This window comes from Eschrichtius robustus, chromosome 20, assembly GCF_028021215.1.
Source record: "Eschrichtius robustus isolate mEscRob2 chromosome 20, mEscRob2.pri, whole genome shotgun sequence".
NCBI classification, from domain to species: domain Eukaryota; kingdom Metazoa; phylum Chordata; class Mammalia; order Artiodactyla; family Eschrichtiidae; genus Eschrichtius; species Eschrichtius robustus.
Window position 1 is genome coordinate 46805169 of NC_090843.1, and position 25100 is coordinate 46830268.

The 25100-nt window shown below is 54.9% G+C and overlaps 1 protein-coding gene across 1 annotated transcript in view; it reads right to left on the reverse strand.

Moving 5' to 3' along the window:
• Positions 1–16135, reverse strand: part of TMEM132E (transmembrane protein 132E) — a 51882-nt gene extending 35747 nt beyond the window's left edge. Inside the window, exon 1 of the mRNA XM_068531545.1 lies at positions 14845–16135. Coding sequence (XP_068387646.1) covers positions 14845–14911 — 67 coding nt within the window. The 5' untranslated portion in view covers positions 14912–16135. The remainder of the gene's footprint in view (positions 1–14844) is intronic.
• Between the last annotated feature and the right edge of the window lie 8965 nt (positions 16136–25100).

The window sequence follows — 25100 nt, forward strand, 5'->3', positions numbered from 1 at the left end:
CAAGGTCTCCTGGCCCTGATCTCAGCCCCCAGTGGCCAGGAGATGGTGGAGCTCCATGGGAAGGAAGTGAGGAGAGGGCTGGATGGAAGGGTGAGCCAGGCTGGGGTCTCGTAGGAAGCACCTCCCTCCCACCTCTGGCCTCTGCTCCCCAAGAGGGACCCTTCTCTGGTCCACACTGAAAAGAGCCCAGGAAATCATGATGGTGACCAGGGGCTGAGGCTGGGTTCATGTCCACAGGGCCCTTTGGCTGGATGCCCTATCCCATGGAGAACCAGGCCATGTCTGGGGGCTCTGGTCACAGGGGTGAGTGCCTCAAAGGGGCCAAATCTATAGAAGGACACACATGTCCGGTCAGCGTCTGGAACACAGTAGGTATTGAGGAAAGCTGTGTAGAATGAATGAATGAATCAATCAATCAATAAAACAGATCTCAGTTTAGGAATCAGGACCAAGATTTCTAATCCGGGGTGAAGGAAATGAGGGCCTGTAAGGGAACTGGTTGCGGAGCAAGGGAAGTTAGAATCAGAGGGGGCTGCCGAGTGTCCCCCGCAGCCCTGCCCAGAGAGAGTCCCCTGACTGATGGGGCAGGCACAGTCTCTCCTGGGGAAGCCCATAGTCTGATGAGAGAGGCACAGTCTTCTCTGGAGGAGCCCTAGCGTGACGAGGGAGGCCCAGCTTCTGGGAGAGTCTGCAGTCTTGGGGCTAGGGAAAGGAAGGGAAGGATGTTGCTACCCGGGGGAGCTCCCTGTCTCATGGGGGATGCACTTGACTTGGGCAGCCTCTTGCTTGAGAGAGGCGGCAAGGCTGGGTCTCAGAGGCAATGCACCCCTTCCTGGGTGTGTTGCAGAGGGGCATGCGTCTGGGTGCCCAGCAGCAAGGACCTGGGAGCTGCGGCCAGGCAGGAGGAGAGCCATCGACATTCCGGTCAGGCAGCCAGTCGCTGAGTTATTATTATTTCTTTTTTTTTGAGCTACTCAGAGCAATTTACAGAAATCATTTAGGGGCCATTTAGGGAGAAGAGAAAAGATGAAGAGTTTTAAAGGCAGGGCCCGGGGATGGTTTTATGCAGATCGGCTTTGCAGGGATATGGAGAAGGAAGGAGACTCTGGATTCTGAAGGTTGTGGGTTGGGGGAGGGTTCTGGTCTGACATATCTGCCTGGGATCCCCCCCAGGCAGCAGCCAGGGACCGAGGAAAAGGGATGGCTGTGCGGGGTGGTGTATCTTGGGCAGAGACGGCTGAGACACATGAGGAAGAGGGAAGGGGGCACGGGTGGGTGAGCCAGCCGCCCTGCCTTGGTTTCCCCTTCTGTGATCGGGGCACCTGCATGGGTGAGTTGACCATACTGGGATCAAGCTGAATGAGCGTGCCACTTCTTCTATGATATTGGGGCCTGGAGGAGGGGCTTTGGGACCCAGAGCTCCAGAGTCAGGAGATTAGGGCCCAGGGGAGTGGAAGACACAGTCTCTCTGCCTCTTCTTCTTCTGTGACCTGAGCCAATCACTTCTCCTCTCTAAGCCTCAGTTTCCTCATCCACATGATGGGCATCATGATAATCAACTTTGCAGTGAGGATTACCTGTAATAAAGTCATAAAGTGTAGCCATTTTTCAACTGCCAATGGCTCCAGATGCCTCGGTCATGGTGGGGAACAGTGGGACACTTCGAGGTTGAGAACCTGACCTTCAAATACTCACATCTCCTGCCTACCACCCAGACAGAGAAGTCATGTTTCTAGGGCTGGACAAGGACAAAAGTGGCCTTCACTGGGCTGGTGTCAGAGGCCCAAACGGGATGGCATGGGGAATGCAGGTGTGTGTGTGTGTGTGTACATGTGTGCATGATGTGGAAGAGGAGAGGCGGGGGTCCTAGGGAGGGGAATGTAGGGAAAATGAGAAAACCAGTCATACGTTTAGCAAAGTCTTCCCCACAGTTCACATTTCGTGCTGTTTGTGATGCGATTATTGGAGATGGAATCTGGTTACTCCATGTAAACATCATGCCTGCTGGGCTCTTCCCCTGGATACGCCCCTGGGGAAGCTAACGAGGTGTTGGGGGGAGACCCAATCTGTGACCAACCAGCTTCCTCCAGCAATAGTTGGCCACGCTGCCCCCAACCTCCAACACCCTCATGCAAAACCTCTGAAGACACAACAGCAAGCCCACTGGCCTGGGAGCAGGGACCTGAGTCTCAGGTCCGGCTCTGCCACGCCTGACTGCTGTGTGCTGGGCTAAGATCGTTCCCCTGTCTGGACTTTAATCTCCCCATCTTTCAGATAAGGATGGTTCCAGGATGAGAGGGGCCTGAAGCTCCCATCTACCTCCCCTAACTTTAAGTATCTCCCCACACCGAGTGGCCCCTCTGCGCCAAAGTCCAGGGAGAATTTCAGAGTGCAAACCAACAGGCGCTGATGGAGGGCTAGCTGCACGCAGGGCACCACTCAAGGAGGTTCACACCCTCTCCCTTCCCTTTGGCCAGTTCTTTAGCAGGGAGGGTACTGATAGCATCTCCTGTCTATCCAGCCTCTGGGCAGTGCTGGGTACTTTACACATCAGCTCATTGAATCCCCATGATCTGAGATGCAGATGCTGTTTGTTATTATCCCACTTTACAGATAAGAAGCCTGAGGCTTAGGGAACAGAAGTGACTCCCTCCAGGTCGGTGACAGAGTAGAGGTTCCCTGGCTGCAGTGAGTGCTGTAGTCTTTCCACTGCTGTAGCAGGTGGACAAAGGTGACCCCATGTGACTGCTCCACAAAGGTCACCCCACGTGGAGCTCAATGCACCAGGTCACAGAGATTTTGGCAGTGGTTGCCCCTTTCCGAAATCCAGGTGAGCCAGTCTCTGTCTGCCTTCCCCTCTGCCCCCTGCACTGAAATTGTTTGCATCCTCGACCCACATTGGCTGGTAACCGTGTCTTCCTGCTGCATGATCAGTGTTTGTCACAGTGCTTGGCGTGGAGCAGGTGTTCAAAAACAAGAGCTGAATCAACCTGTAGCTACTTTTTACTGAGCACTTACTACAAGCCAGGCTCTGCTCCAAGCACATACCATGCATTTATTATTCATTCACTACCCCAATCCTGTGAGGAGGGTACTCTTATTATCCCATTTTATAGATGTGGAAACTGAGCCACAGGGCAGTGACGTAATTTTTCCAAGACCGCAAAGCAAGGATATGGCAGCTGATTGTGTGACTGAAGGCAGGCAGGCGGGAAGGAATAAACATCCCCCCCTCTGGTCCCTGTCACTCATTTAGCGCCCAGATGTTTCTTCTGGGTGGTGCCCCAGGTGCAGAGGGTGAGAGGAGGGGAAGGAGCAACGTTTCTATTCATTCATCCAGTTGTGACGGAGTTGCGATGTGTTGCTGACAGTGTAAACTGCATGGGGTGTTTCGAAGATGTAACACAAAAGGGAGGAAAAAGAATGCAAAAATCTCATTAACTATTTTTACACTGATTACATGTTGAAATGATCATCTTTTGAATATTTTGGTTGAAACATACTACTAAAATTCATTTCACCTGTTTCGTTTTACTTTCCTCACGTGGTAACTAGAAAAATTGGAATTACACACGTGGCTCGTGGTACGTTTCTGTTGGACAGCACTGATGCAGCACGGCAACCCTGCTCTCGCGGGCAGGGAAACTAAACTGCAGCCGGAGGAAAAGATTTGTCTGAAGGCAAGCAGTTGGCTGAAAGAACACCCGGGACAGAGGAACCCGGTGGGAGGCTGGGGAGACGAGGGTCCTCTGGGTGGACTGGGACATTTGAGCGACCCCTAAGGGCTCACGATGAACTATAAATGGTTACAGAGACCACGCACTGAGTTCCGCCTGTTCTCCTTACCCAGCCCCCCACACCCCTACAGGATGGGCAGCGGGAGGGGTCAGCTCTGGGACCAGGGTGTCCACGAGCTTTCAGGCTGCAGGATGCAGCAGCAGAAGTGCTTCAGAGATGCCTGGGCTCTGTCAGAATCTCCCTGTATCCTTACACCTGATTTCTGGCAATGGCACAGGCTGCCTGCCCTGATGGTGTACAGGTAGCCTTTATGCCCACCTTGGGGGCTGCCGTAGAGGAGATGCAAATATTGGGAAGCCGTGGCCTCAAGGGCCAGGTACCCACCCTGGCACTGTGTGCTCTGGGTCCAGCTGCATTCCCAGGAAGGCCTCCTCCACCCTGGGATGGAGAGACCCTGGAAAGTGGGGGCGATGCTTGAAGCTGTTTTCCTGGGAAGGGAAGGAGGGAGGCAGGGGGGGAGGGAGAGGGGCCGGCAGCTGGCCACTGCTGTTTTTAAAACAAGCAACATGTTGCTAGGAGGCATCAAGGGTAAAAAAAAAAAAAAAAAAGACCCCAAACAAAACCAAACCAAAAAACCCAACCACCAGAAAACAGCTCTCCGGGAACTCTTTGGCACTGTCTTAAACATGCTTCCTGGCAGCGAGGCCTGGCACCGGGCAAGAAAGGAAGGAAACAAACCTGCTGATTGTTTCCTGAGCCCCTCGGGCGGGCACATAGCTTCTGTTCTGGGCACGTCCATGCACACTGGTTTCTTATCCTTGTGGCAGCACAGCAGAGAGAGGTGATGCTATTATGCCCATTCTGCAGTTGGGGAAGCTGAGGCTCAGGGAGACAAGGCAGGCAAGTGCTCCCGGGTAACCTAGTGACACAGCAGCAGGGCTACGATTCCAACCTATGTTTGGTTTTGGGCGACTCGAGAACCACAGTCTGACGCGACTGGCTTCTTCTGAGGCTTTCCTGGAGTCTCAGTCACTGACAGTGACCCTGGATGGATGGGACCCCTGAGTTTCTGGCTGCCAGGGTGAGGGAAGAGGAGGGAGGCTGGGCCTCTATTAAAAATTGTGAGAGAGATCCTGTCTGTCTCAGCGCTCTCACTGGGCCACCTTCCCCAGTACTCCTGACCAGACAATAAAGACATTCCCGTCCCCACCCAAGGGGGTCAGAACTGGCTGTGAGCCACAGGCAAGTCCCTTCTGCTCTCTGGGCTTTAGCTGCTAAAATAATAAAAAAGCTCCAAATACTGAGCCGTACGCTACAGGCTCCCCATTCGCCATCCTATCTTACAGAGGCAGAAACCGAGGAGTAGAAATGAGCGGTCCGGCTGCTGCTAAGTGGCAGAGCTGGCGTTCAGATTCGTCTCCCTGGTTGTCTGCCATGTGGTGGTACCCCTGATGACTTCTAATGGTCATTCCCCATCCCAAGAGCCCTCACTCCCAGATCAGCTGCTGGAACAGCTTCCTTCAATATTGCTCCAATCTGCAAATTGCCCTCAGCCAAGTCATTGTTGCTAGATCCCTGCTTTGATCAAGCCACTCCCTCACTCCACAATACTCCAGAGCTCCCCAATGCTCCAGGGAGCACAGGGTCAAAGTTCTGAGAGGTCTTAAGAGATCATCCAGGTAACCCTGCATTTAGCCCCCTTGCCTGCTATTCCCTCACAGGCAGCTGTGGCTCTTCCCATGCTGGACTCAGAGCTGGTAGGCTAGGGACCATTTTTGCCCTATGTTTCTGTCTTCCTGAGGGTCTCAGACACAGAGTGGATGCTGACTGATTAGTCTTAAGAGGCAGAATTCTTGAACCTGGGTTAAGGCCTTCTGCAGTGGCACCTCTTCCATGAAGTCTTCCTTGATTTCTCTAGCAGATACGAGATTTCTCCCTTCACAACTCTGTATCCCTTCCAATGTGTCTATGGCAGAATTTTATCACAATCTGTGGAGAAACAGCTCATCTCCCCAGGACAACGCCTTAGAAGCTCCTCGTGGGACAGGCCCTGTATTTTCTTCATTTTCACACTTAACACAGTGCCTGGCATGTGCTGATAATATTAATAACAATAATACTGAGAGCTATCATTTTCAGACACTCTGTGCCAGGCACTATTCTCAATATCTGACTTGGAATAATGACTCATCACAACAACCCTCTAAGTTGGGTATTTTTATAATCATTTGCAGATGAGGAAACATGCACAGTGGTTAAGTAACTTGCCCAGAAATCACAAGGGGATGGACAAAGCCAGGCAGGTTGGTGTTAGAGCCGAGTGCAGGGAAAAGGTGAGGGTCGAGGAGAACTATGAATGTAAGGAGAGACCGAACAGTCTGCTGGCTCCAAAGGTGCCCAGCACAGGGCATGGCACATATAAGGTGCTCAGTTAGTAGAAGTGACTATTAAGATAACTAGATAGTTCAATAGCTGCTCAGACCCAGGTGGGTGGTCGGCGGGCTCTGGGTGGGGAAGGGCTTCCCAGGCAGGAGCGCTGCAGCCAAGTGGGGAGCTCAGCCCTCTGCACCAAGCCAGCCCCACTCCCACCCCGGCTTCTCACCCCGCCACCTCCCCCAGCTCCAGCTCTCTTTCCTCAGCATCTCAGACCTCTAATGCACGGGGCTGGCGGTTGGCAGTTTTTCTCCTGTCGGGAACAGCCACGGAAAACTGAGATCATTTCTCTGCTGTGTTGGCAGCTGAGAAAATGGCAATTTTTCCTATTTCCAATCCAAGAGTTCCTTCCTATTGGACAAAGGCCCCACATGCCTGTCTCTCCCCAGAAGGGACAGGGCAGGGGAGACTGGGGTGACTCGGGGAGACTCAGGACAGGGCAGTGGGTCAGCTCAGGGCAGGTCATCTCGTTGGCTAAGAGGCATGGGCTGCAGTGGTCTTGTGGTGGCAGGGGGCCAGTCGTGGGAGGAAGGGGCCACCAGCTGAGCACTTGCGGACATAAAACAGGGACAGGCAGAGAGGTCAAAGCAACAGGTAATCCGGAGTCGCTGTAGGACTTCTCAGAGATCCAGGCAGACTGGATTTTGCTGCAGCCCCATTTTACATACAGGAAGCTTGAGTCCATGGAAGAGGCCTGGATGGCCACATAGCTAATTTGGCTGGGCGGGTCTGGAAGCCAGCCTTGCAAATCCTTGGATGGTCTCTGCAGCAGTCTGCCCCCTGCACACCCTGGTCCTGCCTCCGATGGGGTGGCCGTGCGGTGGCAGGAAAGACAGCCACAGCCAAGATTGTTCAGGGCAAGGAGCTAAAGAGAGCAGACAGAGGTCTCCTCTGTGGCACAGGGGGTGGGGTCCCTATCCCCACAGGTCTGGAGCTCTGCAAGCCTGCAGCTGCCAGCAGCTCAGGTCACTCTCACTCCAAACCCTGCTATGGCTCCCCATTTCACTCAGTTTACCAGTTAATCTTCTAGGGCCTCCCTTCCCTACTTAATCTCCCTGCACCCTTCCCAGCCTGCACTGTGTTCCAGCCCCTCTGGCCTCCTTGCTGTCTTGAATGGTCAAGCTCACCCCTGCCCTAGGACTGGTCCCAATGTGATATTCAGTTATTTGCTTAGTATGCACCCTTGCCTCCTTCAAGTCTGCTTAATGACATTTAATCAAGTGAACATTCATTTTAATACTGCATAACCCCTCCCAACACACACACACACACACACACACACACACACACACACACGCTGGAATTCCCAATTCCCATACCCTACTTTTCTTTTATTTTCCTCAGCTCTTGTCGCCTTCTGACATATAATTTACTTATTGTATGTTTTTATTATTTACTGTGGCCTCCTCTCTGCCCCCCGCAAGAATAAAGGCTCCATGAGTGCAGGGCTTTTTGCTGTATTCGTGGATTAAGATCAAGTGCCTGGAACAGTGCCTGGCCCACAGTAGGCAGTAACTGAATACTTGCTGAGAGACAGGGAAGCGGTCTATGCGTACGCGTATGTGCACAAGTGTACATTCAGCGACTCGTCTGACAAATTGTTAAATGCCTACTTTATTCCAGAGATCCCAATAGACCCCGGGGGATACAGCACCGGGAAGAGGGCACACAACTTCCAGGTCCATTCAAGTTTAATGCCAGCGAGGGGGCCAGGCAGTGCAGTTTACAAAGAGAGCAAATTGGAAATGAGTGGCAGGGGTTGGTGGGTCTTTGTTTAACTCAGAATCAGGGAAGGCTTCCAGGAGGAAGTGTGGATCCACTTGGGCCTAAAGGCTGAGTAGGAGATGGGGCAGAAGAGTGTTCTGGTCAGAGGGAACAGTACATACAGAGGCTCTGACATGGAAAAGCACGTGACCCATGTAAAGGACTGGAGAGATGAGTGCAGCCAGATGGGTGGGCCTCGCTCAGGCATGCGGGCGCGTGGCTGTCAGTCCCCATCTGTGCTTATTCCCTGTGTGCATGAGACAGAGGGGTACGGCAAGGAGACCTCTGTATTCATGGTCAGAAAACCTGACCTCAAGAGCTTGTGTGGCCAGGTCTCCATTGAGCCTCAGCTTTACCCTCTGTAAAATGGGATCCTAGTTGCTGCCTTTACCTGGCGGTCACTGGTCTCCCAGTGACCAAATGAGATCATGGATCTAAACTCCAAAGAACTGCTGGGACCCTCAAGTGTACGGGTGAGTGCCCGTGACCGTGTGGGTGTGCATTTGAGTGCGCTGCACTGCCAGCTCCCACCGACACCTTTCTCCTGCCGTGACAAGTCTGCTGCATCATCTGTACCAAGCCACCAAAAATACATTTGCTCCTGGCCCTGAGCCAGGCTCCCCACCAGTCTTGGGGGCTGAGGGAGGGTGGGTGGAGGCCTGCAAGGTGCGGTCCTACAACCTCTGGGCAAAGGCGGTCATCTTGTCTCTCACCATCGGACCCTCAGTGTGCAAGAGGACAAAGGCCACCTCGGAGGGCTGGGGCTGCGCCTCCCTCATCAGATTAGGGCCTCTCTGAAGATGGGAATGACTCCCTTGTCATAGCGATCCCCAAGGACAGGAACCATTTCCCCTCCACCCCTTCTCTCCCGCAGAAAAGCAGAGAGATTGTCACTCAATGTGACTCTGGCTGATTCTGTTTAAGGGCTGACCACCTCTGGGGCTGTGTTCCTGGGGAGGGGTTTGGGCTTGAGGGTGTCCTGGTTGCCTGTTCTCTCCCAGGGTTAAGGGCTCGCCCTGTAAGGTCTGATGCTGTCCAGACCTGGATCCTTGGATGGGGTGCCTCTGAGAACCTGGACCATTTTGAGTGTCATCCATTTATCCAGGTGATCCTGGGCACATCACTCTCCCAGCTCTGAGGATCCTGAGAGGTGGGCTCAGGAAACAGAGAGAAGCTGAGAAATTCCTCCTGCCCACCGCCCTTCAGTTTGAATTGAACAGGAAGTCACTCAAGAGAAGAGAGTAACCAGTTGCCCACTCTCATGGGCCAAAAAAGGTGTGGGTGAGAATGCAGCAGGAAGGATTCAAGTCTGATAAAAAGCAGAACTTTCCAAAGGCAGATAATTATCTAGATAATTTGGACCTAAAAGGGTTTTCTTCAATTACCTTTTCTACCCTTTTTTTCTTCTGCACTGAATTATTCATTCTTGCGTTCATTCATTTGTGCAACAAGCATTGAATAATCCAGGTAATTGCTTCCATTTTCCACTTCATCCTGCTTGGTTGTCTGGCAGCCAGCAGGGCCTGGGGTGGTGGAGTGGAGGGGGGGACCTGGGGAGGAGGCGGTGGAGGAGGAGCGGAGAGGGGCAAACTTGGCAGAGGAAAGGAGATAATGACTTCTGGACCCTCAGCCTATCTCCCAAGAGTGGCTTGTCCCCTCTGTTACCACACCGGCCTCACCTGTCTTAGTGCGTGCCCCGCCCCCTCCCTGGCAGCCCGTTGGTCCTCCAGAGACTGATGCCGTAGCTGGCAGAGAGTCGGTGCTCCCCGATACACTGCCCCATCCTTGGGGACTGCTGGAGTATGGCACCGCCAGCTGAATTGATGATAAGGAGGCCCACTTTTCATTTAAAACGACAGAGCAGGAAAATAGAAAAATTAATTTATTTTCAAAAAAAAAAAAAAAAAGTCACCCCACAACCGGTTCATTAATCTCGTATTAAAATTCTGTGCTGAGCACCGGCAAGGAAGAAGTAAGGAAGACCCTGGGGAGGAAACGGGGAGGAAGAATCCTATCCATTTGCTAGCGTCTGTGGCTGGCCTCTGTGGAAGGAGCATGGGTGTGGGGCGGAGAGACAAGGGAGGTGACAAGAGGCTTCTCTGTGGCAGAACAAGTGAGCTGGAAGGGGGCTTGGCGGGCATCGCCTCCTCTCACTCTGCAGAGGAGGAAAACAAGACTTGGAGAGGGAGGTGACTGTCCTGCGGTTACGCAGCAAGTTGATGACAAAGTCAGGATTTGAACCTCTAAATGGTGGATCCCAGGGATCCAGAACGCCTTGAATTTCAGAATGGGGGCCTTTTTCTCATCTCCCCAACTGGACTTCAAGCTCATGAAAAGGAGTCGAAGATCAGGTTTTGAGCCCCTCCATGTGCCCTCTGTAGTGCTTGGCAAGGTCTATTAACACTACTGGTGATTGATTACCTCGACTGCTTGGGACCCGAGGCTAGCTTGAGGCCAGAGATCTTTGTATGAAGCCGAAGCCTCAGACAGAGGGGACGACAGAGGTGGTGGAATCTCTGCCGAGGGGCCTGGAGCAGACTTCCAATCTAGGAAACCCCTTTGGGCTCTGGTGCTAGTCCTGGTTCCAGAATGAACTGACAGGATGACCTTGGCCGGTCCCTTTCCTTCTCCGAGTGTCCATTTCCACATCCGCACAAAGGTAGGATTTGCAGGTTCTGTGATCTCTTTTAGTTTCGGTGTTGTGAACGGCCATCATTGTGGGTAGGGCAACGAAGAGAGACCACCGCGCCCCCCATCCCCTCTGCCCCAGGTTGGAGTTGGTGCCTCTCCAGTTCTCAGATTCTGCAGCATCACAAGCACTCACTACCGACCTCAGGCCTGGGGTCTATCACTTTCAGACAAGCCCCCAGGGAGGGCTTAGGAGATGCCCGGGTCCCGTCCTGGTGTTCCAAAGTGGCCTTACCTCCTTCAGCCAAGCACTATCCTCAGAATGGATTCCAATACAGCTCATTTTCTGCCACCAAGTTTATAACACATCCCCACCTACTGGTCTTAAACATTAACAAGGCTGTGTTGTGGCATAGGGCTCCATGTGGCCAGGAAGATGGGTGTGTGTAGAGGGGGAAGGGGGAAGCATCATTCCTCACTCCCAGTGGTGAGGGAGCCTCCCAAGGCCAGCACTGACCCTGTCCTCCTGCTGTGTCCTCCCTCCATCTCCAAAGGAGCCCAGAACTTGGGTAATCGGTGGGCTGGGGAGAGCACGGACACAACCTGGAAGAGAAGCCAGGCTGGTGACCACAAAGGTGAGGACACATGCATTTGAGATCATGTATACGGAGCATGATGGGACACTACATTCACATCCGTGTTACAACACGTCACCCCAGACACGTATATCCTGTACGGGCCACTCGAGGGGTATGGCACGGCTCTTTCCCATCCCCTTGCTCTCTTCCTGGTGTCTCTGTCTGTCTCCTTCCCCTCCCCTCTTCTGCCTCACACCCCAGAGCTCCCTTTTCAACTGACACTGCGAGGGCCCCCAACAGAGTTATGTTCACACCCCATTCATTTCTTTTGAGTGCCTACTATGTGTCAAGCACTGGAGAGTGGGGCAAAACCGAAGAAGCCATGGCTCTTGCCCTAAATGCAAGTGTGTGGGGATCAGGAGGGGTACATGTATAGATATGCCCATAAATATGCCCACACACACACTGCCGTTCCTGAGGAGTGCTGGGAAGGCAGCATGAAGGGCCAAGGCAGCACAGGAAAGAGACCAATTACTTCTGTTGGGGGTTAGGAGCTGCTGCTGAGCAGCCAAGGGGGTAATCTAGGCAGACTCCCTGGAGGAGGTGATGTTTCAGTTGGGCTTTGAAGGCAAGGTAAGGATTTCTGGAGGCAAGGTATTCCAGATGAAGGGGCTGGTGGGTGCAAAAGCAGAAAGGCAGGAAGGTGAAAGGAGCAATATCTCATAAGATGCACGGAGGATGGAGAGGGGACAGTACCGCAAAAGTGAAGATGTAGATTGAGACAAGATCACAGAGGGCCTTGTATGTTGAGGGGGCAAAGAGTGTATTCTTGATCCTACAGGCAGTGGGGAGCCAGTGAAGGTTACTGAGTAGGAAGCTGACATAATCAGCCCTCTAACAGGTTAAACAACCACCATGCCTTGCTAAACTCCTATCCAAACTAGAAATGGAGCAGAACACCTCCCAGAGACCAGATGAAGGAAAGTGGCCTTCTCAGATGGTTTCTGGCAGAAGCCTTGAGACTGACAGCAGTGTAGGGCCTGCCACCCCAGAGGCTGAGCTGGGCCCTGAAAGGTAGTGGGGCTCCGTTCACACATGGTATCTGCCCAGCAGTCCTGGCAGAGAGTGAGAAGGGGAGGGATGGGCCAGGGGCCACACTGCTTGGGGAAGATGGGGAACATGAGGGAGGCAGCCCGAGGTCACCCTGCCCGATGGCGCCAGAGTCAGAAACCCAGGCTATTTGGCTCCCGGTCTGGCTGTGTGGTCAGAGCCCTGTGGCCTCGGTAGCCTGCCAGGCACGAAAAAGTGCAACTGTACCCCCGCTCCAGCATCTTTGAAGAGCCCAGAAAACCCTACCAAGAGTTAGCTTGAAATGAGACTAAATCCACGTACCCTTTTCCTGATAAAGGCATGGTTTGGGTGGGTGGGTGTTAGGTATTCCTGAAGGGGAAACCCAGGCGAGATGGTATTTTTGCGGGAGGAACTTCTGTGGCCTTATCCATCTGGGAGGGGGGTCCCCAGGCTTTGAGCATCTGCTGGTACCCTTCCCTAAGGAAGGGGAGTCTGAGGCATGGGCTGGGGATTCAGGGAAGAAACTTGGAAAGGGAGACAGATAATCAGGAGGGGGAAATGCCTGCCCAGTGGGGGACCCATGCTCCACCTCCTCAAATAGCTTCCTTCTAATCACCAGCCAATCCTGGGCCCTGGGTGTCCCGAGCACTGTGCTAAGCGCTGGCTGTGTGGGGGACAGAGCAGAATAAGCCCACCAGCTGCCTCCACCACTCCAGGACTAACTGGGTACAGAGAAGACACCGACATCTAAGGAGAAGAGGAGGCAGATTCATTCCAAGAGAAGCAATGTCAGGACAGCAAGGCCCTACTGGGGCTGGGTTTTAGGATGCCGACAAGATTCTGGCAGGTGAGGGAGGGGAAAGGATCCTTAATTGGAGGCTGAGGGATCAGAAAGGTGGGCCGTCGGAACCCAATAAGAGTGTCTGAGCTGCCTGGAGGTGAGGCCATGGCTGGGCTTTTGGAAGGGAGCTCTGGGAGCAAGACGCAGGGGATGGGGGCAGAGCCACGCCTAGACCCAGGCCTGAGCTGGGTTTCCTCCTGCTGCGCCCCCAAACTCCCTGCTCACTGGGTCCGGGTCACAAGCCTAGCCCCTGCAGTTCCAGTGCACAGACATCCAGAGTCCCCTCTCCCCACCTCCTCCCCGCCCTCAGTCTTGCACACGGAGCCCGAGATTTCTGGTTCCCAGCAGCACTCCCCCTGCCCAGTCCTCTGATAAAGAACTGAGGTTGGCTGTGCCTGGTGAAATGAATGCAAAACAGCCCCCCAACCCCGAGCCACCCCCTCCCTGAAGCCGGGGAGAACCAGTCTACTCGTAGAGGGAGGTCAGCCTGTTCCCCACCCCATCCTAGCCTCAGGACCCTAGCTTCCCTGAACCCATCCTTCTCCTTATTCTTTCAACCTTGAGAAGGCGCCTTGGTCTGGGTGAGAGAGGCCGCTGGTTAGAGACCTTGGGCGCTTTCACGGCCCGCCAGGCAGGCTCCTAGGGACCGGGCAGACGTGGGCAAAAGCTGAGCAGGGCACATGGAAGGTCCTCCGCCAACGCGGAGAGCCCACTGCCCCCTCCATGCTAGGCTAGCCCCGCTCCAGGCTGTCCAGGCTCATCCCTCGGCGTGGGGCAGCCAAGTCCCCCATCCCTTGCTGGTTGGGGAACTATGTGCCCGCTCCGTTCGTTTCCCGTTGGGAGGGGGCAGAGAGCCTCTCTTTCTCCATTCTCCCCTCCCCCCCCAGCTCTCTCCCTCCCTCCTCGGTCAGAGCCCCTCGCCTCCTGGAGCGCCTCCAGCTTGCGGAAGGCCCGCTGCAGCCTCCTCCCGTCGGATCTGAGTTCCCACTCTGGGGGGCTGTTCCGCGACACTAGGTCCCCCACCCATATCGCTGCTGTCCCACTGCCAAAGCGCGCCAACCCCGGCTCCTCCCTCTCCCACCCCCTTTACCGCGGAGCCCGGGGCGCGCCTGGGGAGCAGACGCAACAGATTGCAGAACGCAAGAGCGCGGAGCCCGCTCCCTCCGCCCGCGGCCCGCCGCCCGGGCCTGCGCCCGCTGCCCAGACCCCCGCCCTCTGGCTCGGCTAAGCCGGCCATTTAGATGCAGCTCACAGGACGGCGGGCAGGCGATCCCCGGGCCCCTGTCCACTTCCCTTCTCCAGGACCGCCGCAGGAAGCGAGGCAGCGGGCGGCGCGGCCCCGCACCGGCCTGCGCGCCAGGGGCGGGGGTAGACACGATCCCCGCGGTCCCCAGCAGCCCTCAGCCCCGCCGGCTGCCGGGCTGGGAGTGGCAGGAGGGGCGGCCCGGACGCGATCCAGCGGATCCCTCGGGTCCCTTTAGATTTCCGTGGGCGGACACGCCCCCAGACTCCCGGGTTTGGACCCTGCTCTCTAACCAGAAGGAGGTTGGAGCGGTACCCCCTCTCGCTCTTTTCCGGGGCCGGATTCGGTCCGCAGGGCGGGCCTCGCAGCCTCCGCTCCCGCCGAAGGGTTTGGGGGCTGGAGGTAACTCGAGCTGCCGCCCGAGATGCTAAGCTGCGAGCGGCGGCTGCGAGTCTGGGGGTGGAGGTTCTCCTTCTCCAGGCTCCTCTCTGCCCCCTCCAGCGGCTCCCGCCGCATCTTCACTCCCGAGTCCGCGCCGCGATACTCACCGTGGGCAAGCAGCGCCGAGAGGCAGAGCAGGGCGGCGCCGCCGCGGCCCGGCATCCCTGGGGCCATGGCCGAGGAGGGAGCGGGAGGGGGCCGAGGGGGCAACGGTCGACGACGACTTGGGCCCAGGCTGGGCTTGGTCACATCCAACTTAGGGTGGCCGTGGCGCCCGGCTGTCTCTGCTGAGGTTCTGGGGGCCAGGGAGTGCAATTCGGGGACACTTTGAGGGGAGGGGGCGTCCCGGGCGCCGCCGGCTACACCCTCGGAACTGGTGGGGTCCCTGCACCAGGCGGGAGGAGCTCCACCTCCCGGCTGGTGCCCCCTGCAGGATCTGTGCGGCTAGGGGGGAGCCGCACGTGCGGTCCTGGGGCCGGGTGGCCACTGGCGTCTCGCGGGTTGCCTAGGGCCAAGTGTCGGTTTCCACAGCCCCGCGGTCCGGCTCGAATCCGAACTCGTTCGAGGGTGCAGATTTCCGATGCAAACCCCAGTTTCTTCGGTTTCGGTAGTAACCCCACATGGATAGCGCGGCTTCCTTCCTCTGAGCGCCCTGCAGCAGCAGCTCCAGCATAAAAATCCCAGGTTAGGTGCAAATGAATGATTTCTTTCGCAGAGAAAGAGAAAATCCAGGCAACTTTAATCCATCTGGAGAAGGAAAAGTTTCCGTGCAGTGATGAGACCGGCGACGCGGGTCGCCACGACCCGAGGCAACGCCCGGACCGAATGCCCGAGATGGGCAGCCCGCGGCTTGTCCCCTCGCCGAGCTCCCTGCTTGGCTCCAGCGCGCTATCTCCAGTCTCGATCGGGGCCCGGGCTCCACGAAGGCAGGCTCAGCGCCGCCTGCCTGGGCAGCGGCACCGCGGCTGGCGCGAGGGTGGCGCGGCCGGAACGGGCTGCCCCATGGAGATGGGGTGTGGAGAAGCGAGTGAGCGGGAAACCCGGCTATTGCGCCTGACCCCAGCCCTTCCTGCCCCGTGCGCCGACTCCAGCCTCCTGGCCGTGAGCGTCGTAGGGTGGAGAGGGGCTCGGCCAGCCCGCGGCAGCCCCGGGTCGCCCCCCTCTCCTCCCAGGTCTCGCTGTCTCAGCAGTGGGCCACGCTGCTCCGCCTCGCTCCTCGCCTTCCCCGGGGGAACCTGCACAAACCTTGAACTTTTCCGGGGTTCAGAGTCTTCGATGTCTCCTCCTCCCCGCCGCCCCCGCCCTGCCCCCGGATGCCCGATGTCTCGGTGCAGCCGGGCATCTGCTCGCTCGCTCTCTCTCTCGGAGTCAGTCTGGGTGAGCGGAGCGCCGCGCCTGCCTGGGCTGCGGGCAGCGAGACCCGGGCGCCACGCCAGGGGCCGGGGCACCGGGCGCCCGCGCAGCCCGCGGCCAGGGAGGCGGCAGCTGGTTCCTACGGAGCCGAGTGGAGAGGAGGTGCCAGCAGGGGGGCCGGCTCCCCATGGACCAGTGTGAGGGGAGAAGAAGAATCAAGGAGCAAAAAGGAAGAGGAGGTGGGGGGAGCCACAGTTGCACGAAGCAGCCGCTGCCGCCGCCGCCTCCTCGGCGATCGCGCCGGCTGCTCCGCCGTAAATGACTCGAGAGAAACACACACACTCGCGCTCGCCCGCCCTCCTCCCTCGTCCGGGATTCAGCGCCCACCCCGGCAGTAGCGGGCGCCGAGCCTGGCGCGCTCGCTCCCTTCCCCTCCCCTCCCCGAGTCCCCGTGGTCACGTGGCCCCGGAGCGCGCGGCCCACAACTCGCGCGCCACGGAGACGCCCCCCCCCGCCCGGCCCTGCCTCGCGCCCCAGCTCCCCCTCCTCTGTCCACGTGTCCATTCCGCATTCCCAGCCTGGGAGTGCGCGCGTCTCCTTAACGAGACTTGGGCAAGGGCCGACCTCACGATTCCGCTAACCCCTGTTTCATGTTTTATTTTTCCTCCCCAGAGCAGGCTAGCGCTGGGGCCCCAGTGGGGCCGGCCGGCTGCGGCGGCCGCATTTCCCCCCGGGTAGACGCCACCGCAGCCACTGCTGTCCCTTTTCAAAGGATGCTCTCTCATCGCCAGGCGCCAGAGGTGTTTTACAGCCTCTCGGATAGAGGCGCGCATAGAGAGTACCCTATCCCCACCCCCAGAGTCTGCGTGGGGCTCTTCGGAGCCCTGGGTGGGAATCAGCCGAGCTGCCGCTCCCAGCCCCTCTCGGGCCGCGGCTCGCCGGCTCAGCTCCGTTTGGGGATGGGTCTGGGACGCAGCTCCTGGAAAACCTGTCCGCTGCTGGGGGTGGAGGGACACGGAGAGGAGGGGACATGCCTTCCTACAAGTTGTTTTGCCAGCCTTTAAAGGGACGTGGGGTGGGGGTGGGGAACTGTCCTCTTGCACACTCACCCAGGCACCTGCTGCCGAGGGGGAGGGGTGTGGGGGTGGGGTGGCGTTCTTTCCCACCGTCAGGCCCATTCTGTTCGAGCGCAACCCAGATCAGACCAGACGAGTCAACCGTCAACTGTCAGCCAGGCATTGGATCAATAAAAATGATTTTATAGCATCGTTGGGTATCACGCCCCAACCCCCAAGGACCGGCTCTCAATCCCACTCTACTCTGGAGGAAGAGGGTCTTCAATCCTATGGACGTAGCTCTTATGGCGGGGGTGGGGGTGGGTGTATGGATCTTGAAGGTCACCCCTCCGCCCCCCATATCTCTTCACTCAACCAGACAGAGTGTGGGAAGAGGTAGGTCAGAGCAAGGCCAGCTGGGGCGCTTCGTCTGTGTCCCTCATCTGCCTGTCTCGGTCCTAGAACTCTCGACACTGTGAGTTTCCTTTTCATCTAGAAAAGTGACATTTTCTTTTTGGAAAATAGGCTTGGAGCCTTCCCGGAAGCCTCCCTCCTCCCCGGCTGCTGGCTGTTGCCGCCTCAGCTTGGCACGGGGGCCTGCGGAGAGCGGCTCTCGCCCCTCCCCATACCGTACCACGTCTGTCTGGAGCTCGGAGGTGCAGTGTGGGGAGGGCTGGCCGGGCTTTTGGCGGCCCTGGGGATGGAAGGTGCTGGAGTCGTCAAGGAAGATGATTCTCATTAGGCCTCTAATGCCTGATGGCAATTAGTGTCACCCAAGGGCTTATTCACCATCCCACTGAGAGGCGAGCCAGCCATCAGGCCCTGTGTGGGAGAAAGGGGGAAAGAAACCACCTCCTGAGACCGGCCCGGGGTGGAGGGGGTGGTGTCCAGGAGGAGGAGGAGGAGGGAAGCAGGAAGGTCTCCTACCTCTGCCCACCTCCCCACAAGGAAGGGGCACAGGGCTTGGAAAGAGTAAGTCCAGAGGACAGACACAAGTTTGCTTTTCTGAGCTGAGGACCCACTGCTCCAGTGATGTGGGTCAGCGATTTCAGTCCACTCTCCCAGCTTCCTCTGGAGACTGGGCACAGTGTTCCGGTTCTTCTCTCTACCCCTGCCCCCGTAACCCACAGCCCTTAGGTAATAGGAATCCAGTCTCCCTTTGCCCACTCAGTTTCCCCTCCTCCCTCCCTCCTTCCCTTTCACAACAGTATGGTGAATATTTCTGATATCACAGCCACTGCTCACAACCAACCTAGCCTGTCCTCGTGGAACTTCCATTCTAGAGGGGAAGACAGACACTAAACTTGTGATTGATTACAAGCTGTCATAAGTTGTGATAAGTATGTGGCATAAAAATGCATGCATTTTTGCTCATCTTATGGAGAAGACTGAGACCCAGAGTCAGGAAGGGTTGGGGGGCGGGGGCAGCCTGCTATCATTAGGGAATATGTAATTTCAGCCTCAGATTCTTCCGGTACCTTCAATGTGGATCCACCTTCATGGACCCTGGAACAGCCCCAGCCTTCTGCCAGGCGGCCGGGCAGAAGTTGGGCCCTGTTCCCTGCATGGAGGCCCATCAGGGACCCACACAGAAACTGCCTGAACTGCCACGACGGTGGAACCCGTGACATCTGCCCCTGTTTTTCAGGACCCCTGCCCACAGAAGAAGATAGGACAGGTCAATGTGGGCCTTCACTAAGGGGAGCTCACTGTGTGTGTGTGTGTGTGTGTGTGTGGGTGCTCCTGGGATCCCCCCGGAATCCTAGTCTGGCTCAGCTGGGGAGGGGTTCAGAGATTTCCTAAGCTAGCCCTCTCATTTTACAGCTGCAAATACTGAGGCCTGTTAATTCAGTCATTGTCTTAAATACTTTGACTTTTTTTTTTTTAACCAAAATTTTTTTATTTATTATTATTTTTAAAATTTTATTTATTTATTTATTTATTTATTTATGGCTGTGTTGGGTCTTCGTTTCTGTGCGAGGGCTTTCTCTAGTTGCGGCAAGTGGGGGCCGCTCCTCATCGCGGCGCGCGGGCCTCTCACTATCGCGGCCGAGCACAGGCTCCAGACGCGCAGGCTCAGTAATTGTGGCTCACGGGCCGAGTTGTTCTGTGGCACGTGGGATCTTCCCAGACCAGGGCTTGAACCCGCGTCCCCTGCATTGGCAGGCAGATTCTCAACCACTGCGCCACCAGGGAAGCCCTACTTTGACTTTTTTATTGAGCTCTAAAATGTGTGTGAAGCATTGTGCTAGGTACTAGAATACATAGGTTGAATAGGCAGACAAGACCCAGATGGGGAAATTCAAGAGTTTAGTTCCACAAACCCATATTGAGCATCTAGTCCTATTAATAGCTAATATTTACTGAGTGCTTTTTAACATGCCAGGCACTGTGCTGGGCATTTTGCACGCATTATCTGGGCCCTGTTAAGTAGATACTACTACTACTACTATTATTATTATTATTATTATTATTATTATTGCGATTTTCCGGATGAGAAAACTGAGCTTCAGGAAGGTAGGTTTCTTGCCTAGGGTCTCACAGGTGGAAGGCAGCAGAGCCACAGCTCAGATATGTCAGCCACTTAACAACTTTACTGTGAGGTGTAAGTTCCCAGGATTACACAGATGAGAAAGCTACTGCTCCTGGCTGGAGACGCTTATGGTGAGTGGGGCACCAGGCATAACCAGGCCGTTCCGTGCAGGGAGGGACAATGCTGTGGAGGCCAGCACGGGGGTTCTTGGGGGTCACAGGAGCCTGTGATGAGAGGGTGTTCTTCCTGCAGCCTCCCCTTCTTCAACACGCAGACTCAAACCTACATGCTGTTAGATATACACCCAGTTAACACACAGTCAAGCATTGCATACGTGTAGCTATTACAATAACCTCCTGCCTCAACCCTGCAGCTGGACCACCTTGCCTCCCCCTGCAGGCTGACCTCCCAGCTCAGGACCCATACTGATCCTCAAGCCAGGAGAATGTCAGCAGCTAAGGGCAAGCGCTCAGGGCCTCACCTCTCCAAGCCTCCGTTTCTTCATCGATTAAACATGGATATCACACCAACCCCCAGCCACTTACAGCTAATGCGTACTGATTGCCCAACAGTACTGGGCAAAATGCGTGCTCTGTAATGTTGACTGTTGTTATTATTGAAACCACGCTACTCACTATGGTATACAAGGCCCTAGATGATATGACCCCTAGCTGCTTTTCCAAACTCATTTTTACCACTCTCCTTCTATTTTACTACACTGGAGCCACAAAGGCCTCCCTGCAGTAATGTGTCAAGCCCATCCCGGCCTCAGGGCCTTTGTACTTGCTGTTCCCTCCACCTGGCACGCCTTTCCCCTAGACCTCATGTTTTGCTCCTTTACTTCATTCAGGTCACTGCTCGACTATCACCTCCTCTGAGATACCTCCCCTGACCACCTGATTTAAAATAACACAACTCTCACTCTGCCCCGTTGCTCTGTCCTCATGCTTTGCTATAGTTTGATCCATAGCAGATGACATTTAATTTTACAATTTGTTTATTTACTCCATCTCCCTTGATAGAATGTAAGCTCCCCAGAGGCCAAGATTCTTCTATATGAACCGTTCACCAGTGTACCCCAGTGCCCAGAATGGTGCCTGGCATATGTGTTCAACAAAATAGACTGTTGGGATTATTTATCCATATTCGTTTATTTCTGTACCTGGGTCGTTGATCCTAGCCGGTCCTTATAATCAGGTTTGGGGTCTGAGTTCGCTCAAGGGCTCTGCCTGGAACCTCACTCCCCTGATCTTCCGGAGCCTGGGAGGCCACAGCACAGGCCACCTTTGCCCCTGATGCGCCTCTTGGTCGTCCCAACTCCTACCGTGCCCTATTCCCTGCTGAGGCTGGAGTCCCCTCAGCTGCCATGCCAATCTCACCATAACTGGTGGGGGCGGGGTTGGGACCCAAGAGACTAGAGGACAGAGCCATCTGCGTCTCCTACTATTCCCCAGCCTGAACCCTCTGCCCCAGCCAGGCCAGGCCAGCTAGAGCATCACCAGGGATGTCCCTCTTCATGCCAGGCTCATTCCTCCCTCCACACTTTTGCTTGTGCTGTACTCCCTGTTTCATTAGTGCTCTTCTCCACCAATTAAAATCCTGCCCATCTTAACTTTTCAGCTCAAGAGTCTTCCCAGACTCGATGTGATATGGTTATATGACCTCATGGAAAAAAGGAACGAACAGAGGCTATGGATTCAGGGTTCAAGGGTTCAAGTCCAGATCGCATTGCCCTCTGCCCAATTTCTCCCTGCATCTTGAGCACCCAGTCGTCACCACACAGTAAATCCTCTGAGATGAGGTCATGTTCTCGATTAGGTCAGAATCTACCCCCTTCCTATCTGATAGATTAAAAAAACTCGAGGCCCAGAGAGAGCCAGTGGCTGGCCCAAGGTTACCCAGCCAGTTACTGACGCAGACAGGAGTATACCCCAGGTAAGGATGGGCCCAGCTTCCTCCCCACAGTGTTCCCATCCCCAAAGTCTCAACACCCGGCTCAGTGCCACCATGGACTTGGGAATCAATCTTCCCTTTGATGGAGGGAATGAGGCTCCCCAGGTCATTATTTCGGGGGTTCAGTCCTGATTCACTGTGGCTACTGGTTTAGCCCAGACCTTGGCCTCCAGTTTTAGTAATTGCCCTTACATCCTCATTCACTCATTCCATCTCACTTTGGATATTTCTTCTTCACTGAAGCCTTCCCCGACACTGCCCACACCCCATCCATCCCTATTCTGTGCACCTCTAAGGCCCTGATTCCTGCATCTAAGCACACATCAGAGTGTGTTGATTTGTCTACCTCTTCCTTTAAAGGGGAGACCCAAGAGAGGTTGTCCCCACGGTATGCCCCTCACCGGACATCAGTTAATGGTGCTCAGTTAATGGTTATTGAATAAATGAATTATTAATCAGCTACTATGTGTCTGGAGCTATGCTAGCCGAATAAAATGGTCTCTGCCCTCAAGGAGCTCACCATTGTGTGGAAGAGGTCACTGGGCAGACGCACGGGATTATGACACTGGGTGGCTGTGAGTGCTGCCATAGAGGGAAGCACAGTGGCTGTGGGGGCTGCAAAGAGGGACAGGAAAAGGGAGGGCTTCCTGGAGGAGGTGAGCTTTGAGCTGCGCTGAAGGAAAGACAAGTTGGTGTGGGCCAGGGGAGTGGGGAGAAGAGAGAGGAGAGGAGGCTGTTACAGAAAGGGGGAGCAGCTTTTATAAGGGCCCGGCGTCAGGGTGGGGATACAGTGTGATCAGGAAACGGCAGGCTGGAGCATGGAGAGCTGGGAAGGGGGGGGCACTGGGCAGGGATGCTGGAGAGGCAAGTGGGCACACGGCCTCTGCCCACAAAGGTATATGCCTGTGATGACACGCACTCCCAGGGTTATTATGTTCAGTTACACACAACTTCACATGTACATGGTCACAGACTCGGAGATGCTTGTAAAGCATCTTATCAGCTTATGCGGGTGCACAGACACACACACACCCACACACACACCCACACACACACACACACACACACACAAACTCTTTGCAAAATGAGTTGGCCCCTGAACTGTCTGTTTAGGGTCTTTCTACTCTCATTTCCCTAGGGCACTCCACCTTGAGTTCCTCGGCAGGTAGCACACTCTCTCCAACCCTCACCCTCTGCCAAACCCTGATCTAGGCGTCCCCCATCCCTCCTCCCTCTGGCACACAGGGACAGTAAGCTAGGACCACCCCTGGGCACGCAGCCAAGGGAGGATTTGGACTCAGGCCATGCTGGCTGGGCTCTGCTCTCCCATCCTTTCCTCCCCACCCCCAACAGAGCTTCCCTTAATTCCAGGGCAGAGCTCTGATCAAATGTGAAGCAGAGAAGTAGAGAGCCAGAGCCAGAGAGAGAGAAAAATACAAAGTGAGCAAGCATGCGCTTTTTGCCACAGCCCAGCAGCTAAATGGCAGTCAACTCGTGACGTTCCTACAACTTACTCAACTTCTCTCTCATTAGCCAACTTGGCTGCCAGGTGCAGGTGGACGAGGAAGAACCAGGGGCCCGACTTCTCCCCAGAGCCTCCCCAGCTGTCGCCTGCAAGCCCACAGAGTCTTCGAGCCAGCTCCGCTTGGCTCCTGGGGTTGGCAGTGCCCAGGATTCTTGCTTTGGGTGGAGACTGCCCAAAGCTGCTGGGGAAGATGAGAGGGGAGCCACGAAAGGGGGAGGAAGCCCTTACACCACAGATTTGTATGATCTTCAGAGGCCATCCAGGAAATCCATGAGTGTTACAGGTGGGAACGAGACCAGAGCAGTGGGTGATTTGCTTGACTTCACAGAGGGAACTCACTTCAGAGCTGGGATCAAAACCCAGGTTCTCCTTCCTGCTCCCTTAACATGGGAATCCTTGCTTTAATTTCCCACCCCACCTCCCAACTCTGATTCTCAGTTTCTTCCTGTCTCACTCTCGCTATAAAACCATCTATGGCTCCCCACTGCCTATAGGATTAATTCCCAATTCTTCAGGTTTGCATTTATTGCTTGATACATACATTTTCCCCCTTTGGCCACTCTCCCCCAAACAGGCTGTACATTTTTCTGCCTTGGTGCCTTTTGCCTGTGGTTGTCTCTGCTTGGAATACCTGTTCCTCCTTCCTCACTTCCTTATGGAGCCTTTTCTGCAAAGCCTTATTCATCACTCCAGAGGGAATTAATCACTGTCTATGCCTTGTAGTTGGAATTCACCCGCTCTCTTAGCTTCTCCTTATAAAATCCTTAAGGACGAAGATTATGTCTTATTCATCTTTCAGTCTTCCACAACATTGAACACAGTCCCATACATGCCTTAAGTGTTTAATAAATGTTTACTGAATGAACGAACAAATGAGCGAACCAACGAATGAATGAATGAAGGGCAGAAAAGGCAATAGTTTGGACAGCAGTGTCCTGCAGTGTCTCCCTATCCATTACCTTTTTGAATCTTCACTATAATCCTGAGCAGTATGTAAATATTATCTCCATTTAGTGATGAGGAAGCTGAGGCTCAGAGAGGCAAAGCAACTTGCTCAAAGTCACACAGCTTGAAAGTGAGAGAGCTGGGATTTGATTCTGTCTGCCCGTAAAGCCCGTGTTCCTTTCACCTGCTCAGAGCACATGGAATTAAAAATGCCCTCTCAAGATAATCTCCCCAGGACTCCTTAAGTCCACCTTGGAATCCAGCAGCAGGGGACACTCAAAGAGAGTCTGGGGCCACCGCAGTGTTTTCCTCGCTTGGAGATTCCGCCCCCCACCCCATCCTCAGGCTAAGTGAAAGCATCTTTGTTTCCACCTCCCCACCTGTCTCTCAGAATCTCACGGACAGTTACCAGGGGCTGTCTATAGGTGGTTCGGAGTCTAATTCCTGGAGCCAAACTGCCTGGGTTCAAATCCCAGCTCTGTTGTCTACTACCTATGTGACCTTGGGCAACTTACTTAACGTCTCCTGTCCAGTTCCTCAGCTGTAAAATGAGGATAGTGATAGTACCTACCTGGCAGTGTTGCAAAGTACCTGGGAGCAGTAACTGGAGAGTAGTCCGTGCGTGTTTTGTATCATTATTATCAGTATCAAGTTCCTCCCTGGGAGGCAAACCCCAAAGGGTTTGCCTTCTCCTTTCTCTGTCTGTGAAGAGTGGTCTCTGGTTTTTTCTGTGTGTTCTTGATGGGCCCCCTAAACTTCCTAGGCGTCCTATGTAAGATAAGCAAGCAAAACTGGGCAGGGAGAACAGCTCCAAGGAAAGCCAAATCAAAGTGACTTTTGTGGTGACAAATGCTTAATAATAACTTTACAAATCCAGTTGAATTACTATGACTAAAAACCCTCTTTTTTTTTTTTTTTGTATGAATACCGCTCCCGTCTCCCAGAGAGCACACAGCTACAACCCTGAAATCCACCCAAAAGAATCATTACTGAGAAAAC